We start from the raw sequence: 20,021 nt of genomic DNA on the forward strand, positions 1-20,021 counted from the left end.
TTGTGTTTCAGCACAGCCTTTCCAGGACTTGAAAACAGTATATTCTAATATGGAAGCTAGTGTTTAATAACTTTATACACAACCAACATATTAATGGCTAATTATACAGTAGTACTGGGTTCTGCATAGGCCTTTTAAAAACAACGTCTTGCCACTTGCATACAGTGATGTCATCCAGATGATTCTGAGCAGAAAAGTCTTTATATTCCCCAACATCACACACCTGTTGCAAAGTATTTTAAGAAGTCTCTTTTCTAAACTTCATTTAAGTAAAATATGAAGCCTACATAACTGGAAACTTACCTCCTCTAAAGAGCTATCTCCCATTTTACCACCACTTTTACCATGAGCTTTAAGTATCTCTCTCAGTCCAGTACCTGCACCATGTCGAACCTAAGAAAGTGAAATAAAAAGCCAGTTTTAGAATACTAGGGAACAGGAAACAAAACCAATGTTGGAAAATTGAAGTAATACTACTGTTTTCTTAACAGAGATGTTTCAAGAGCTGCAGAATTAGCACTACTTAGACTTGTGGGAATTATTAGATTAAATCACATATTAAAATATTCACCTGTCCAAAAAATCAACCTCCTTCTTCCCCAAGTATTTTCCAGCTTATAAACAGAAGCAACTAGGAACTGCTTCTATTTTCTAACACATTATGATATTTGCAGCAATGCAGCCAACATACATTTACTTTTACCTCACTATGCTATATTGTACTAGTTTCCAAAGAGAAGTTTGACAAAATTACTGTTTTTATTAAGTTTATAAGTTAAAGCAAATCAATATTATAGTTTCAAGCAATTCTTGTTTAGTATTTTTCTATAACTGTCTGTATTTCTTAAACAGGGTTTGGATCCTCACTGATTATTCTGGAGTCTGCCAAACAAATTACTGGGAATTACTGTTCATCATAACTTACAAATCTGCCTTGCTTGACTGGATTTTCGAAATAAGTGAACAAGTGATATGGGAAAGCAAATTATAGGCACTTCATGTTCTCACCAAACATGAACAGTTGAACACAATAGGAAGCATTCTGGAAATAATGAAAGACCAGTAGAAAGACGTTTCTGTTTCTGATACTTTTGATATCTAACTGGAGTAGTAATCAGCTTCTCAAGGAAAGCTCACTCAACAGATATACACAGGTGCAAAAGCAGAGTTTTGAACCAGGTTCTTATTGAGAGGCCTTTACATAAGTTAGAAGTGAAGTAACTTTTTTAAGAACAGTTCATATAACGTGCTTGTTGCTAGCAGAAAATTGTTGCAGTTCATTTCACAGCGGTAACAACTAGAACTGAGTACTTGGTAGCTCCTCCCTTCATCAGAGTATCTTTTATGAAATGCAAACATATGTGTCCCCCCTATGTACAGCTCAGTGGCTGCTTTAAAGCTATAAGCAAGCCAATAAAAACCAGCCAGAGAGTCTAGTCTTAAATTCCTAATTGTTCATACACTAACACTTTATTTGGCCCAGGATGGCTCATGAGCTAGGTAGGTTTTACAAGTCAAAAGAAGGAGATTCTGCTAGTTAATGTCTCAGCTTCTGCAAACACAAACCAGCAAGACATAAATGTATAAAGGAAATACCAGTAGTAGGATTCATCCTCCCTGACTTCAGTTGATGTAAGCTTGACAAGCACTCACTAGTCACCCAAGTGACCTCTAGACATTGCAAGATGCTGCCAGAGAGCCACTTTAAACACCCATTTTGAGGCAGGTTTTTCACACAGAACATACTGTAATAATGATTCTGTATTGATCTACTTCCCTTATTAAGATGTATCTGCCTTAAATCAAATGTATTAAGAAAGCTGTGAGAATGTCTACATACCAGAAGAAAAGTGGACCTGGCCTTCAACTGCAAACAGCCTGAATTAAAATAAGGTGAGGCTTTTTAGCTCAGATGCGGTGATGTGCTACACAAATATAATCACTCTTTTTCTGGGACAAAAATAATTGTGCTGGCTGCATATGATATATCTCTGTTCCCAAGCTTGAGAGCAAGTTGGCTCTGCTCATACTGACATCACCAAGACTGTGCTACAGACACACATAAGGATGTTAGAGTTGCTGTTAATATTTAACCCTTCAAAAGATAAACTTAAGAAAACTAAGTTAGTTGACAACAGTTTCTACCTTCTGCACAAGGAAGTTAGATCTTTATTAGCTACTTCATATTTTTAGCTGAAATTTCTACCAAAGTTTGTGAAAAATTTTGTAAGGACTGAATAAAAAGGTGAGCAGAACCATTTTGAATCTTGAAAATAAGTGGTCTAAGCAAATAAACACATAGCTTTTGTAGTTACTAAAGGATTGATTCCCTTTCCTTTTCTAGTAGCTTAGCCACTGTTGCTAGCAACAGATTCACATAATAGTCCTCAAAGTCTTGATGAATCCAAGTTTGTTTTAATTGCTCAATCTTTTTTGACCATAGATTGATGAGATGTTATTTTGAATTTCCCATAACTCTCACTTATATAATGACTGTTTTTCTTATCTTTCCCACTCTCTGCAAGTATACATTACACATCTGTTTTCCATTCCCCTTTAAATGAGTCTTAAGTAACATTTAAGTTTGCTAAAAGCAAATTTGTCTTGGCTATGTAATCTGTATGCACAAATGATTTAAGTTTTGATACCTGGTAAAATTCTCTTAAGTTCTACATATACAATGTTTGCATTTCTGTTTAAGTCCTTTTTAAAAAACTTATAGTTCCACCTTAAATAGCGCACATCTTACCTCCCAAGAAGGGTTAAAGAGATCATTGCACACCTCTTCACAAAAGCTTTCCAGAGGCCATTCGTTTGCCTAAATTCATAAAAAAATTAAGTGTGAGATTTAAAAGGAAAGGACTCATGAACACTACTTATACTGCTGTCTTTTCATTCTTAAATGGCATACAAAAAACTCCAAAAGCTTAAGTACTTTCTTTCATTACTGGACAGAACCAAAAAAACAATTCTCTTCCCCAGCTCAGAAACATCATTGATTAGCACTAGATCCCTTAAGAAATTTATGAAGTTTCTGTTAACAGTGTAACCTCTTCTCTATGACAATTAATGTTCATGTCCTGGAATTCTCCTTTCCTTTAGAAACCATGCTGAAGACGAAAATTAAGAAAGTTTCTTATTCTACCCAGTGATCCTTTAAATTTATGAACTTTGCCTTTAAACAACATAATAGACAAGTTTCAGTTTGAAAACACTAGATGAACAAAATGGATCAACAGATCCAGCAATAAACAGCACCCTTTTCCAAACATATTCCACTTTTTGAAAACCAGAGCATATCCACTATCCTAAAATTTCCCAAAAGAAAACTGACATGGCTGTGGAAAGGAATTTTTACTACCATTAGTAAGTTCATATCATCACATACACAGAGCAACTGAAAAACAGCAAGCAACCAGCAGTTATTTAGCCAGTAGTTATCATTAGTATTTCAATTAGTTTTCCAATCATTTTCATACAAATAAAAATTTAATTACTGAACTATGTCTGGAAAACTATTTTTGTAGGATATACACTTCTCTAGATAGAGTCTTCTTAAATGAACTTCTATGCACTATTTATATTCTTGTTTACCATTTCTTGATTTTTAGCTTTTAATTTTATTGAAACAAATGCACTTTTTTCCAAGTCTAAGGTAATTCTTTTAATCTTCAACTATTAAAGATAGAACTTAATTCTAAATTAAGCCTAATTAAAATACAGCAAAGATTAAATAAAGATTAAATAAGCATTTAGATCAAATTATTTGTGGCTTGCTGTAATCCTACCATGTAAGTGTTTAGCACAGTTTTCCAGTTTAATACCCAGGTCTGACACCTGTAGCCACCTACTCGTGCTAATTTGGGTCACAAACTGCAACCAAAGGATTAAATGTGTTTTCTTCCTCAATGCTGTAACACAGTTAGAAGCTTACTTGCTTCATTATGCATAAAAGTAAGCTGGTCATGACATTCCTCATGCCATTTCCTTGAATGCTAAAATGACTAAAGAATTTGGGCACATGAAGGATTTTTGTTTCAAATTACTCTGCTAAAAAACTGAATGATCGTTCCTGCTAATAGCAGGACAATACATCATACCTCTTCCTGAGCATTTTCTACCAATGTTTTTGAGTCTGTGGCAGGCTGGTTGATGACAACACTTGCAACTTTTCTTCTCTTTTCTTCTGGTTCCCCATCAGTGCTATCATTGCTGAGAAGGAGCAAGTACATGTCTATGAACCTGAAGCATGCTTTAAGGAAAGTAATTACATCTACAACTGAAGTCTTCAGATATAATAAAGTACGGCAAGAATACAAAACAGAGGTTTAACACTGAAACATGCAAGATAGGTAAGTTTACATGTAAAAACAAAAAATGCAGTGAGGAGACAGCAGAATGCTGTCCCAAATTCACAATCCATCTCATGTTTTTCCAAGAAACCCAGCAATTCCTAGATAAGATCAAGAATTTTGTTTATGAACACAGTAGATAAAATATGTCACTATAAACTACAGTGAAGAACACAGAACACAGCAGAAAACTGTACCCTAAATTTTTACTTATTCATCTTCTTAAAATCCCCCATTTTCATGCATTATTCTCAAGCCATACTAAATTACAGGGAAAAAACACACATTTCAGCTAGCATCCCATTATTCAAGATGCCTCTGAAGCTGGGTCCTCAACAAAGGTCTCCTGGGAACAAGCACTGCATGCAAACTTTCCATCATCAGCACAATTAGTACATAAGAGATTTAAGATGCAAAGACTGTAGGAAGTTTCTCAACAGATAAATCAAATCACAATCCCAGCTTAACTGAAATAAAAGGAAACCAGTTCACTATTATACCTCTTCTCATTAGCTTCCACTGCATCTCTGGATCTTTGCTTTGCAAATAGCTTAGCCATTCTTTTGGCTTTATTCTTTTGTCTACTGCTCATACCAGCTCGAAATTCTGAGTCAATTAACTCAGCAGCCTGAAGAGTCTGAAAGAAAAGTCATTCATTGTCAATTCTTCTTACGATGGAAGTCCTGAAAAATTCTCAAACGCACAATGCTCTCAACTTCCCCAACCCTCCATTTCAAACATTGCAGCAATTTGACATCAAATAATATTAACAAGCAACTACATGATGCAAAAATTCAGGAGGCCAAAGCATAGTACGTTAGATGCCAATCATCTTATTTAAAATACTAATACTATAACCACAGAAGCACAAATAAAGCAAACCCACTGTATTATTCCTTGCAGTCAAATAGCCCAAGGTTTTACCTACAGGTTGTTTGTTTACTAGTAAAACTGAAGAAGGAGAATAGTCCAAATCTTCATCATTGAACAGATCCTCAGTATTCATTCCAATTGCAGCACCCATATCTAAGCCAAGTTTCTTTTGCAGCAGTTTCCTCTGTCGTGCTATCCTCTCTTTAGGATCAATTTCACCTTAAAAAGGGGTTTTAAAAAGATGTGTCAGATTTCCAACCAGGTATTTTACTGAGGACTTGCTCAATGTACGTAACACAGCCAAAATGTACAGGATTAAGTTGAACTTGGCTAATACAATCTTCTAAACCAAATTGCACTGATACTCAGGAAGACCTTTTCTGCTACTGTACCTACACAAGCATTTCAACTGCGATCCAGCAAGATTCATTTTGGAAATTAACAGATGCCACCTCAAGAATGTGTGAAGTTTCAACACTAACTATAGAACACCTAGACTTTGGGAGCACCTTTATTTACATAAAAAAAAAATAAGATTTTAGCATCCAAGTAGAATAAATCCTCCAAATAACCCCAAATTTTTTGCTGGTAGGGCTGTCAGACTTCACTCTTTACATGCACAGTACAGAAACCAGTCAGGAGGAGTTGGGTTGTTGTTTTGCTTTGTTGGTATTGTGGTAGGTTTCTTTTTCATTATCAGCACAAACTTTTAAGTAATTTCCAATTTTGGGGTCATCTGGCATGATTTTGGGGTGTACACCAGGTTGAGCAATAACTAGAAGTTAATATTATCTATACCAGTAAGTTTTTTTAAACTGCATTTAACTGACAAGCAAATACAAGCAACTTCCATTCTTTATAAAATATTTTTCTTTTCTACCATCATCTTAAGAACAATTGTCAAAGACTGATAATTCTAAAGATTATTTAAGTTACATTACGTGTATTCACGTTGTCTACTTGCTTGAAAAGGGAAGCTGCTATAAAACACGGAAGAGAAAGCAGACTATACATTTTCCCATGGGGTAAAAAAAGCAACAGCTGAAGATTTTTTGTTTCATTTTCTTATTTTTTTATATTGTATTTCTTACTTATTTTAATTCCTGAAGTTTTTTATGTGAAATCACGTGACACTGCAATAAGTATCAGGTTTCTATGAACTGAAGTGCTGGGTTTCACTAGACAAGGTAAAACTTCTACACCACATTATTAATCTAGTTTAAAAGATAGTAAGCAATAAATTAGCAACCCAGCTGAAGAGACAGGACACTGCTCAAGTTTCAGCAGCCACAGGTTCTGCTCCTCACTGAGCTACTGATCTGTGTACCCTGCACAGAAACCATTACACATAGGGAACGAAGGAATCAGGGCTGCACAGTCAGATTCTTATCAACAGCATCACTTCATTTGGTGGAGAAACTGGTAGATGGTCTGGAATTAAGAGCAGGGAAGTACAGTAATAGCAAAAAAATAGCTTAAATGAAAATAATTCAGTGCCACTACACTGACAAACCAACTCTCCGCTAAAAAAAAAACCAGAAAAATATTAGACAAGTCACTTGAAACAAAGAAACAAAATACAGGCACTGGTATTTGATCTCCCAACTTTGGCAATCTTATCACAGTATTTTTCATGCAATCTTTCTGGACTTGAAACCTTCAAGCTTTTAAGTAAGCCGCATCCTACTTCTGTATGTAGGAACACTGGGTTAAGAAGCAGTGATAGTGCCTACACCTTTTAAAAAAGTCTACAGAAATCTTTGGTGCTTTTTCAGCTTTCCACCCCTTCTTCCCCACTGTACACATAGCAATACTCTTATGGCAGTAATCCAAACAAATAATACACTCCCCCTAAAAAACTGTTAATTGAGGAATGCTGGGAAGTATTTTATGTCCTTATATACTAGCATTCTGATAATCCACAGATGGCTAGGTTCATAATGCTGCCATAACAAACTTTTTCAAATGAGTAAGTTTCCTTGTCTGCAAGTAAAATATAGATACCTGATTTATCATCTTGGACTTCAAATTCTGCACCAGCAGATCCAAGAAGAGACGCCCCATGTTTTAACAACCGACATATATCAAATCTGTCAAAACGCAACCGATCTGTTGAAGGTGAATCTTCATTAGGACTTTCTGAGCCTGGTTCTAGGTAGGAAATAAAAATAATATTAAGGACAATGTGATGAAATTTTTGTTCAAAATTCTGGCAGAAGGAAAAGCAAGAAATAGTATCTCCCCTCCAAAGAATCATCAGACACACAGCATTTTTATTCACAAAGTATAAAGGCTCCATTTTCACAAAGACAGACTGAAATAGGTCACTAAATGTACCTGAATAGAAAAAAGAAAAAGTTTTTCCCTTGATAAATTTAGCTTTTTAAAATCTTGGACACTGACCTAGCACCAGGTCTTCTCTGTACACATAGGGACAGCTTACAGTTTTGAACTGCATATGGCTCACAAATAGTATCACAAGTAGCACACCAACACTGATGTGTATCCCCACCAGCCAAGCACCCAAAGTAGGGAAGCTGGAGAGTGGTCTGAACAGGTGTGGGAAAGGGCTGCTGATACTGTTTGAGAAGAGCTGTGAGCTCTTCTCAAACAGTACCTTTCTCTCAAACACACAATTATCTCTTTAATTTCATTAACAATCTGATAGGCAGATGTGCAAGAACTGGATAATTCATTTAAAAGGGTGTTGTACTCTAACAGGTTACTCAATTTCCATGTACATGCTAGAATTAATCCTTGAACTAGACAAGTGAAATGAACTTCTGTCCTTGGGAAGATAGAGTATACAATAGCAGAGTCCCTGCCTTTGGTAGAAGGTGTTGAAACTAGATGATCTTTAAGGTTCTTTCCAATCCAAACTATTCTATGATTCTATAACTAAATTATTAGGTATATGGACAAATATTATTTACTGGGAAAGATAACTGCTCTGGAAAAAAAACACCTTCCAATAACCTGATTAACAATGTCCTTAAAAGAGCTGCAACAAGTGGATAGAGGGCATCCAGTGAACTTAATACATGGATTTAAAAGCTTTTGGCAAGGATTCATACGAAAGAATAAATCAAAAGAATCAGGTTAGCACAGAGCTGGGGACAACATCCTTTTACAAACTGAAAGGTAGAAGTTAATTCTGGAATTTTCTGGGGCTCAGTGTTGGTACCAATTCTTTAATCAATGGAAAAAGACATTCACTAATGCATTCTTCTCCAAGCACACAGGTAACACTAAATTATTTTGGGTAGCCCAAATTCACAATGGCACTAAGGAATCCAAGGAGGACTCCCAGAACAGACTAATGGGCAAATAAGAACATACGGTGTAAAATGAATAACCTAAACCATGCCTACAGAACACTGTATGCAATAAATATCTTGGAGGCACTTCTGACAGTTTTCTGCATTAATCTGTTTATTGAGCAGTGAAAGCCAGAGCAGACAAGAAAATACTGGGTCTCACCAGGAAGGACACTGATGACAGGACTCTAAGCACATCATTCTGTCACTAAGTGTAAATTTCAGTACTCTAGAGATGTAGGTAGACTGTGTGGAGTTCTGTGCATCTCAAGGAGGACACAAGTAAGAAAAAGCACAGAGAAAGACAAAGTCATTTAAAAGACAAAGCAGCTGTCTTGTGAGGAAAGACTGAAGAGATTGCAATTCTTGAATAAGAAGAGAAGCTGTTGGAGGAGAGAAAATACGATGGTTTACAAAAATAAAGACAATGGACAAGGAAAATGCAGAAGTTGCTTGTCAAATTCAAAGCCAACAGAACTGGGAGGCACCAAGTGAAACAAATAAAAGATCATCTCAAACAGATGTGAGTTTCACTGTTGCTGTTTTAGGGAGTGTGTGTGCCAGTTTTTAAACAAGTCAGTAAATTTCTGGAACCTGTGCCACAAAGTTGTGAACATAGACAGTACCAATGGGTTTGGACAAAATCACTTAGTCCGTCACTCAACAATTAAGGAAACTAACATCCCTAACAAGAGGATTTCAGATGAAAAGAAACAGAACAGACTTAAGCAACCTGCCATTTCACCTCCCTCAGAAAGTCACTTGGGCTAAGGGAACAGTGAAGGAAAGAGTTTATGTAAACCATCATGACAAAGTTGATTGGTTAAACATTTTACTATTAGTTATGCCTTTTCTTTATAAAAGCTTTATGAGAGTTCAAAGGACAAGCACAGGAATTCTGGAAGAAAAAGGTCAGGTACAACTGAGGAGGAAGATCTAAAGCTAAAAAGATGTTAACTTACAGTCCTACTTCACAGAATCACAGAATAGTATGAATTGGAAGGGAGCCACAAGGATCATCAAGTGCAGCTCTTAAGTGGGTGGCCCATACAGGGATTAAACCCATGACCTTGGCGTTATTAGCACCCCGCTCCACACAATTTACATGCAAATAAAAGTCTATGCTCATAAAAAACCAAATGACACAGATGTCTTGAAAAGTCTCATATCACAGACAGTTTGCATCAGATAAACAATGAGTTAAAGACAATCAGTTTAAGGAGCACCTTGTTTTGATCTTGGAGTTGGATTCCACTCAGGTACATTTTTCACTATTGCTTCAACAGCCTGGCCAGCCGCAATACGAGTATCCCAATTCGTACTTCTTAAATACACTAACACCTTTAAGGAGAGATTAATACATAAATATAAGTATTTGCTTGAAATGTACTTCCAAAAAAATCCACCAGCTTATGCTCTATTAAAACACAATTACTTTAATGCTATGGATTAAGACAACATTCAAAACAAAAAAAAAAGGACATTAAAACAAACCAAGAAATGCCAGCAGCTTCTCTATAATGCTCACTGCTTAGCAGAACACTTGCCAGAGCCAGACCTTAAGTCTTTATAAGATATATTTAGTCCAATCAGTTAAAACTGAAGCTTGATTTCCTCCAGGTACTGAACAAGGCTTGAGATGCATTTTTAGTTTTTTTGTTGGTTGGTTGGTTTGTTGCTGGCTTTTTTTCTACAAGGAAGCATTCAAAATTGATTAACAGACTTTAAAACCCTCAAGTCATTTAACCCAAGAAGCAATACAACATGGGTCACTTGAAGCAATATATGCTTAGTGTTTATCACTATGTCACACATCTGGAAAAACTATTTCTTTCTCTGAAAGCAGTTTCATGTTCATGACTCCTTGGCCACTCTGTTGATAGCATCAATTGTGGTGAGAGCATCTGTTCAATAAGAACAGAACTGAGATCACTGAGCCATCTCCACCTGTCAGATATGGACTATTTTTGGTGGTTTTACTAGACTTGGTCAGATTCAAGTCTCAAACCAATGGAAAACTCTTCCCAACTTCCAGCCCTTTTAAAGATACGCAGCCTCCGACATTTTTAATGCTTTATCACACAAGCAAAAATCTTTAAAGGCAAGAGCAGAAATCTTTAAAAGGCAGTAGAGCTTCTCTTTATAGAAGGCCTAAACTACACAGCAGATGCTGTATATCAATATTGAATGCTAAGTGAAACCTCATTTATGTAATTATTTTAGAAGCCGACAGAACAGCACCTTTAACAGAAACAGCCCCTAATTTTCTTTATTCTCTTACTTGTGAAAAACACAAGACCACAATGCATTTTCTTCTTCCCAAAAAAGCACACTTTTAAACTAGTTTTATTCTCAGTATTGAAGTAATAGGGAAAAAAACATGCTTACTTTAGATAAGAGATTATTCAGTTCATGAGGATGCAGTTTCACTACTTCCCCAAGTTGCTGTGCAGCTGCTTTTCTCGTTACTGGTGTTGTACCGGTGTCCAGTAATATAAAGAGACGATCAAGCCTAAATGTGATTGACAAAAATCAAAAAGTTATGCTATTCATAGTTCAGTTGCCCGTTTCTATTAATATTCCCCCACATTTTTCAGTTTATATAACTCAAAGAGATGTCTGACTGAAGACTGTCAGTTGGCAGGGGGAATAATGTACTATATTTCTAATACTAAGCATAGCTGTTCTAAAAGCACATTTAATTTGGTAACAGAGTAAGAACTGCTATTTTAAAAAAATCTACAGTTACAAGAAAAAAATCAAACATTCCTGTCTTTGTTCTGTGATAGAACATTTTCAATCTTGAAACATAAATCTGTTGTAAGTGATCATCAAATTATATTTGATAGATAAAGCAGAGGCCTCAGCTGCTTCTACTGTGCATTATCACTTCTATTGACAACACAGTTTGTTATCTATAACACCAAACTCTGCTTCCCCAGGATGACAAATTTTTACTTTTCACATCTCTTCCCCTAAATTACCTGGAATACATAAACCCAAACCTCTTGTTGTATTTACAGCTTGGAAATCATCTGATGCTTCTGCCCTTCCCACAAAACACAGGGATTTAACCAGCAGATCTGTTTCCACAGTAACTCTGTATTTAGTGAAAGATTCCAATCATCTATTTGTAGAACGATTCATTTCATTCTTGTTTAGTTACTGAATGAGAAATGAAGTCTGTCTTTACGTATACATTCACCTAACTATCTAGCTACTCAAATCTATGAATGAAATGACAAGTGTTCGTTATTCCCTCCACTGTAAGTGGGTTGATCAGAGCTCTCTTATGAGTGCCAAGTTTATGCATTAGTTATTGGGCAATATGAGGTTATTACTGTATATGAACCTAGAACCTGTTCACACAGTGCAATCAAAATTGTTTCTTCCAGCCTTATTATAAAATACTTCTACAAGAACTGCAACAATACAAAACCAGACCTTACACAGCAGTGAAGCTCACCAGCCTGGCAGGATAAAGATATGCTGAACAACCTGTCTTCATAAATACACATCCTTGGTTTGAACACACACAGGAAAGGACAAATGCCTTGTCCCTTCATAAACACTTATCCTTGGTTTGAACACACACAGGAAACGACAAACGCCTTATCCTGGTAAGTCTGTTGCTACTAGTCACATTTCACATAAATTGCCTTCGACATTAATGCCAATAATTTAAAGAGAAAAGAAAAAAATTGTCAAAACCTCTTTCTAACATCACTGGATTTTATATTTTCTTTGGCATGCTTAAACTGCACTTAATCCCAAATATATCTTACAACATGTCAAAACATGATAGGAATTGCAGTGCAGGGCCAAGGCAATACCAAAACCCAAATACACTCACAACTGGAAGTATTAGATTAAAAAATTCTAGCTCAAAGTATTTAAAATAATTTTTTTTTTTAGACACAATTCTGCGATTTGCCATGCTAGAAATAATTCTCTCCCTCCTACTAAAATAGGTGTATTTCAATTACTGTAGATATAACTAGAGTTTTAATTTTGTTTATTGTTATGATTTACTAGTTAGTAAGTTGTTTTAAAGTCACAAAAATTAAACCCCAGATGTATCTAGTCCAACAGTTTTGAGTGATTAGTCAAGGAGAAAAAGCTTTACAGATCCAGCACTTCTGAATCCCTGACAGTGGAGTAGTCATGAGAAACATACCAGGTACCTCATTAGTTGCCAGTATTTTTTCTTCAGTACTTTTGACAGTAATAACCCAACCTGATTTGCAGCAGTCACTATTATTCAATACAAAACACAGTGGCTTTCAGAAGAACCACTGTTTGCTCCAACTTGCTTATTCTCACCCCTTTCATTTTTCAGCTCTGTGAAAATTCAATGTTCCATACTTAAGTTTGCCACATGCTCCTTTAACTATCAAATTATCTTTTTTCATCTCAAAGTCAAGCACAATGTACAACTTTGACCACTTCCTCAGCTAGAACTCTTCATGTGTCAAAAAAGGAAGAAACCACTAAGTTAGCCTACCCTCAAAAGCTCAACTTGAATTCCAGAGTTAGTTACAGCACTACATCTTCACTCCTAAAACCCACAACTTTCTGAAGCTGCGTTACCTCCGAAATACAGTATGTTTTGTTTGGGTTTTTTTTAACCTGGTGTGCTTGGTTTGGAACTTGTTATTTTAAATTGTAATCTGCTTACCTAACGCACAAATGCATACCAACCAAACAAAAAAAATATCTTTCATTTGTCTGACATCACTACAGGAAGGTTTCAGCTTTCAACTCCAGCAAAATACATGGAAACAGGATTAGCAAACACAGCCAACGACATCTGACTAACAGTAGTCCTGGTCACACTAATCATTCTCTTTTCCTCCCGCAGAAGGATGTAAAATTCCCAAACTGTTAACACTTTGGAGCTATTACGGTTTTAAATTAAGTGTTGGTGTTGCTGCAGCAGAGTATGGCAGAGCCTGAATTCTGCATGAGTTGGAAGGGTAGCGCTGAAAATGTTGTCAATGATCACCAGTGCTAGTTGGTTTGTTTTTTAAATTAAAGCTTTCAGTCTGAGTTTCATTAAGAATGAAAAAGAAAAAAAAAAAACCAACTAAAAATTCCAAACAAATTAGTTTTCAGTATCTCCAGTTTAAAAAGAAGTTTCCTAAGTTCTGATGAGGTTTTCATTTTCAGAACAAACTAGCAGCCTCTAAACAAGTATTCAAGCCAAAGAGAACTACATTTTCTAGTGGCATGTGGGTCTCTGCTTCTCATGCTAGACAGCGCTGTAAGGCAGGGCACCACATGCCTCACATAATTCCCAGAAGTGTGAAGCAATGTAGAGGGAGATGATCTACAATGCAGATAAAATTTTTAATTATTTTATTAAATACTTCAACTCTGTCAAAAGAATTGTTCTAAGCCTATAGAAGACACAAGCAAACAACAGAAACACAAGGAATACTTCAGGGAAGAAAAAGATTACAAACAAAAAGAGATTTATAAATTATTACGAAAAATAATTGTAAATTATTATGAATATTTAAACACCAATGCATCCTAAAAATTAAATATATCTCTAAAACTACTTCTTATGCACTTAAGTGCTACAATCAGAACTTAAAAATACAAAGTTCTTCATTTTTACCTCAAACAATGGTTTAGATTCTTCTATCATCTTCCAATCCCACGTCAACTACATCTCATCAACAGAACAACCATACATGACTTTGATATGAACTAATGCCATATGAGCTCAGCACAAAGCACAACCTTGCTCAAAGAGGTAAATAATTACTTCCTCTCACTTTAGAAATCCAAGATTTTTCTAGTCCCTGTTGAAGTACATCACAATGACACAACTGAGAGCAACGAAGTTCTTATGATCAGCACCCCGCTCAATTTTTTCTTCTAAGAAACGCATTTTACACTGACATAACGTCCATCAGAAATGTTTCTGACGCAAGTGCAGGTACTTAAGAACAGGCATCCAGTAGTGCTTGAGATGCCTCACCTACAGAAAAGCCACCACAACTAAGTGGTAGCACTCTCCAGGTACCACAGTGATTCCATTTTCTGGTCACCAGTTTCGCACAGTCAGCATTAAACCAAGTTAGACATGATCCTTACCCAGGCACAGGAGACAAATGCTGCAATAAATTACCTGTTCTTCATGCTAATCTGCAGTTCTTTGCTGCTGCCCCCAAACAAAGGGCTGATCTCCATTTGAAGGGACAGCTGCCATATGATTTAAAGGGAACTCCTGTGGAAACAGGATGACTGGATTTGAAAGCCCTTCAGCTCCAGAGGCATTAGAAAGCTAGCAGCTCAACAACTAACGTCAAGATACAGGTACAAGGAACAGTCCCTTCAAAATGTTTGCAAAAGAACACACATGCAGCTGCATTGTATAAAGATCCCAATCAAGTGCTCCAACTGGACTAGGACCCCACAGGACTTCAGATGATGAAACTTGCAACTTGTCACTTTCATTTAGTAGAATCTTAAAAGGGACAGTGAACTGATCACTGCTGCCCCCGGAAGGATCTGTTTGGACTTTACATCTCTGTGCCCCATCATATTAAACTGTCCTGAGAGGAATCTTTAATAGTAAAGGCCACGTGGTACGAACACCTTGTAACTACCTTAGCATCTCCTCCAACCCCTTAAAATTGTGTGAATGTACAAAAAATCCTTAGTGGCACAGTCCCTGGAAGAGTAATGTCAAGCTCTGCCTAGAGCTCTTTGAAAAGCTACTAGCTAGCACCCATCAGAAGACAAGGGAATCTCTTAGAAGTTGATATTTTCAACATCCAGAAAACTTCCTCCCAGGCACTATTTCTTAATATAGAAATAGCCCAGACACATTGAAAACATCCTTAAATTAAACTTTGGATTTGACAAGGGTGAAATTCAACCTAAGTTCTAATGGAATCTGAGCTTTTCTTGATGAGCTGACAGTCCTCTGCTGTCGCATCATTGTTTGGTCAAATCCCAGCTTGGTCAGCTCTAAACACTTGCTCATATGAATGGTTAAGTAATCAAATAAGCAACTTTCAAATACACAATCAGCCAGTAAGAGGGAAAAAAAAAAAAACACTCAACAGAATTCAGAACAAAACCCAAAAGTGTGATGATTCACAAAGAATGGATTGTGATTTTACTTCTCCAAGGTGTATAAACAGTTATGAAGGTGGGACTGTGTACAAGGAAGAAATCTTGTTTCTTACACAGCAGCTGAAGGAATGTCTAGAATGAAACAACAGCTCCATGACTACACCAGGTCACAGTATTATACACTGCATATGGAAGCCAACCAAATGCTAGAATTAGTATAATTAATTCCATATGGATTGTATATTTCATGTATAATCTACAACTTTATGCTGTACAAGTTTTACTTGTAAACTATTATATATGTATCTGCAACTAACAATGCACCCCAAAATGTGACAAGTACATTATAAAACCTGTGAGAAAGAACTGCAAGTTGAAGCAGCCATCAGGACAGACTAAAACAAGATGTGTATTTGTAAGTTACGAAGTGAGCACCCTGTTGACTATTCAAATTCCACCTGCTGGAGCAGGTTAGCATTCTTATCAGCATGCAATCCTGGCTTTCAATTTTCTCTTCAGTCCATTAGAAAAGTGTCTGAGAAACTGAGAGCTCTATCCCATTTGTGCAGCAGCACACATGCTAGCTCTGCTTCCCCCCCTTCCCATGACTGTATCAGCCCTCCCACAAAGAGCAGCATAGAAGGCGGTCCACTGTTCTGATCTTGAAGTTAATCTCCACCAACAAGAGAAGAGTTACATTATTCTTCCCCCCTTTTGAGTCTGAACTCCCATAATTGTTCATAACATTGGTTATAGAACATCTACTCTAATGCTTTGGCCATAGGCCTTTAAGTAGTAGTGAACACACTTGTACAGGTTAACTCCTGCTTTTTATGCAAGAGCAGCCATGAAGTAATAGCTTCCACAGAAGCTAAAAGCTGAATTCTTTATAGAGAAACCCTGTGATAACATAAAAAAAAAAAATAATCTGAAAGGTATGTAGTGCACATAAGTGATTTGTGATTCAGTATTCAATTTGAAATGTTACTAAAGTAATGACATCAGCCAGTACAGCCACTTGTTCTTGGGAAGTCACAGTCCTACAGTTCAAAAGCTGAGAGCAATACATGAGGCCTGCTTAGTTCACAGGAGCTTTAGTCTCACAGCCTTTTGAAATTATTTATTTTAAAATAAAAACTGGGTTCCTAACCTACATATTATCAATCATATAGAAATTCAAGTAAACAAAACCTCTGAAAACTCTAGAAAACAGTATGTATCTTACACAGATCAAATCAAGTATGGGTTGCAAGAGCAGCAAATTATGCTCTCTTTATTTCTGTATGGAATTTCCTTCAACACACCTTGAAGAGTTTGTCTTCAAGGTATTTCAGGGAGAACTTAAAGGATATACCAACTAAAATCAAATTGTTTACTCTTATTGCACCTTACCAGCTTCCTAATTTTTTTACATTTTAAAAGCACACTGGTTCTCCTTCATACTGCCAAGGCACTCAAAAACAGGAAAAAGGCATTAACACCTTTGTGTTAGAATAACACAAGGTGCCTTTGAACACATTAAAGAAACTGGAAAAAAGTTTTATTAGATACTAAAGGGCTATCATCATTTTATTACCTACTGAAACTCTACCATCCTGAGTAATCTATGAGTTGTCATCCTCTTGGAAGTATTACTTTTCCTTCTGAAGTATCTCAAAAGATCACTAGTGAGCCACTGCAATTTTTCACTTGGATCATACACTTTGTAGGAACGAAGCTGAAGCAAAACTTTTCAACTTCCTTTTTTCCTTCTCAGTTCCACTATCAAAAACACTGGGATTTTAATTAGCTATGCAAACATTATACTATTTCATCTATACTTCTAAGACTGGTGACAGAAGCTAAGGCCTACCAAATTAGCCTGCACATTCACAGAAGGAATATCAACCTTCCCACCCACCATCCCTACTTCTGGAGGATGGCATTCATTAGTCTCCTCAGCATAAAATTACCAAAGAGATGAACATTGCAAATATTCTGCAACATCTTTTGGTATGAGGCATCTACTGTTTTTCTTTATGTCTGTTTTCTAGAGCATCAACACAGAAATGTTTTCTAGAAGGAGACACGTCTTCAATCCATGTAACACAAAATGCGGAATTAAATATCAGTCTTTTTTTGTCAATAGGTTACAACTAGTTACAATTACTTTTAAGATGACCTTACTAATAGCAAAGCTGCAAATTTTTAATCTAATTTGGAGGTATTTCAAAGCATTCCCTATGTTTGTTTGGATCTCGCTGAACAGCTTAAGGTTTTGAGAAAGGTTTTCAAATAGGCAGAGAGCAGAAACTAAACTTTCCTAGGAAAACAACCACCTGATAACTTATTGTTTTGAAAATGTAAAACTATTCCAACCCTCACTTCCAAAAAAAGTTATTTTTAAAAGAATTGTTCCAATATAGAACTACCCCTAATGAAATTGCTAATATTAATGCTTGGTATGCACTCCACAAGGACTGTGGGCTTTGGGGAAAGACTGAGTCAGCTTCTTCCTCACTCTCCAAACTCATATAGGTAAGAGGCATTCAACACCTAAATATTATGGCAGTCCATGAAAAAAATAATTGTAATTACCTAGAGGAAAAGTGGAACTGGAACAGAAGCTGGACCAACTAAACCTTTACAAAAAATAGTTATGTGGTTATATACACATGTATTATCTGTAATATGTCTGAAAGGAAAGGACCTTTGAAGTTCAATGTTCTGAAGTAAAAGGTGAAGAAAGTTATCTTTATTTACAAAAGCAGCACTGACACTGTATCAGTGTTCCTATGGTCCTGCAGCAGAAAGGAAACTCCATTTATCAGGAGCTGCTGGCTAACTTCAAAGGCACACAAGACAGGTTTTGCTCTATTAAAAAAAAGCAAAAAGCCAAATTTACACATTATCACTTCTTACAGTTACAGAAACATCAGTGTTCACCAGAAATAGTCAAGATGTTACAGAATACAAAATGTGTATTCTTTCACCTAAGTTACATGTGAAGCTGAAACAACTCGGTACCAACTCACCAGTATTAGAGCACCTTTACTGAAGTTCTGTATCTTGTGTTCAGTTGTGTAACATTTGGATACTAAAACCACAGTCTGAAGTAATATATAACAATATCATTAACGCAACAACTTTTAATGCTTCACAGTGAATCTTAGGATGAGCCACATCTAGTTTTCCTTTCAATTCCCAAAAGGTGTTAACTAAATCTTTGTACTGCTGCTTTCTACTAAAGCAACACTGCTAACTGAAATGGAAACCAGCCTTTAGAGCCGACACAGCCTCAGCATACAGCTGAAAAGCTCTATCTTGATATTCCAGTTAGCCCCCATATCACATATACATTAGCAAAGTTGGTTAAGCAGACTGACCAGACCTAATGTAATTAGACGACTCCTCTACTTTACATGATGACTTATTTTAATGTACATGGTAATCTTTTACAGCAATCCTTACTACTTCCATGTTCTTCTGGACAGATTTCGGGGATGAGAAAAAGCCACAACAAACATATAACAAGTTGATAGAAAAAAATAAGAGCAGAATAAAACAAAGGGATACTTTGTAGAAACTACAAAGCTTAAAATAAAACACCTGCTACTAGAAGTCTTAAAAGGTGCATTGCTGCCATGAATTTTGATGAAGAATGGATTTCCATTATAAATGTGCACACCTTTACTTTGCTAGATAGAATTGTAATCTTACTCACACACAGCTATTGAAACAGAATTTACTTTTGGGATAGCACTTTGGAAGTAGAGATACTACCAACATGTGACTTGGAGCTAATCTATCACAAGCTTAATTTGGATTTATGGTTTCCTTTCAATTATCCTGTTAGGAAGCTTAAACAGCCCATTTCACACACACACACACACAAAAAACCAAACAGGAATTTGTGGTCAGCATTTTTTATAAAACAGCTGTGTTAAGACACACCTCTGTATCTGTGAATGCTTTAAACGCTGGCACACCCCAGAGCACATGTGTGCAAGCAGATACTGCCCAACATTTTGAGGCAGAGCCAGAATACACTGATCACTTTTCTCCACGAAAGCCTGTTTTATTTTGGTTACTTTACAACCAAGGGCTCTGAAACGCAAAAACGGTTCCTCGCCAGTTTTTGGGACTCAATATCATAATTTCCTGTACCCTAGCACTTTAACCATCCTAGGAAAAACTGGCCAACAAAACGAAGGTGTCGAATTCAGGAGGAAGCCCGAGACGCCCCAGGCAAAGCCCCTGGGCCCGAGGAAGGGAGGGGGCACGGGAGTCACCCCAGGCCAGGAAGCAAACCCAAGCGCCAGAGCACGCAGCCACCCCCAGACCCCAGTGGGGCGACCGCGGCGAGGTCTCCGCAGACTCCCGAAGCAAAAGGAGATGGAAAGCGCCC

The 20,021-nt window shown here is 36.7% G+C and overlaps 1 protein-coding gene across 3 annotated transcripts in view; it reads right to left on the minus strand.

The window, feature by feature from the left end:
• Window positions 1-14,758, minus strand: part of BTAF1 (B-TFIID TATA-box binding protein associated factor 1) — a 37,905-nt gene extending 23,147 nt beyond the window's left edge. For 2 of the 3 annotated variants that reach the window (XM_015632744.1, XM_033515575.1), the window contains exons 1-9: window positions 14,682-14,758; window positions 10,931-11,054; window positions 9,769-9,883; window positions 7,230-7,376; window positions 5,281-5,444; window positions 4,853-4,989; window positions 4,101-4,212; window positions 2,750-2,818; window positions 304-393 (exon numbers count right to left, since the gene is read on the minus strand). In XM_015632744.1, coding sequence (XP_015488230.1) covers window positions 304-393; window positions 2,750-2,818; window positions 4,101-4,212; window positions 4,853-4,989; window positions 5,281-5,444; window positions 7,230-7,376; window positions 9,769-9,883; window positions 10,931-11,054; window positions 14,682-14,743 — 1,020 coding nt within the window. In that variant the 5' untranslated portion in view covers window positions 14,744-14,758. Of the gene's footprint in view, window positions 1-303; window positions 394-2,749; window positions 2,819-4,100; window positions 4,253-4,852; window positions 4,990-5,280; window positions 5,445-7,229; window positions 7,377-9,768; window positions 9,884-10,930; window positions 11,055-14,681 lie in introns of those variants that run through there. The other variant, XM_033515576.1, reaches the window with a different exon arrangement.
• Window positions 14,759-20,021: the final 5,263 nt, after the last annotated feature.

The sequence above is a fragment of the Parus major genome, chromosome 6 (genome assembly GCF_001522545.3).
Source record: "Parus major isolate Abel chromosome 6, Parus_major1.1, whole genome shotgun sequence".
NCBI classification, from domain to species: Eukaryota; Metazoa; Chordata; class Aves; order Passeriformes; family Paridae; genus Parus; species Parus major.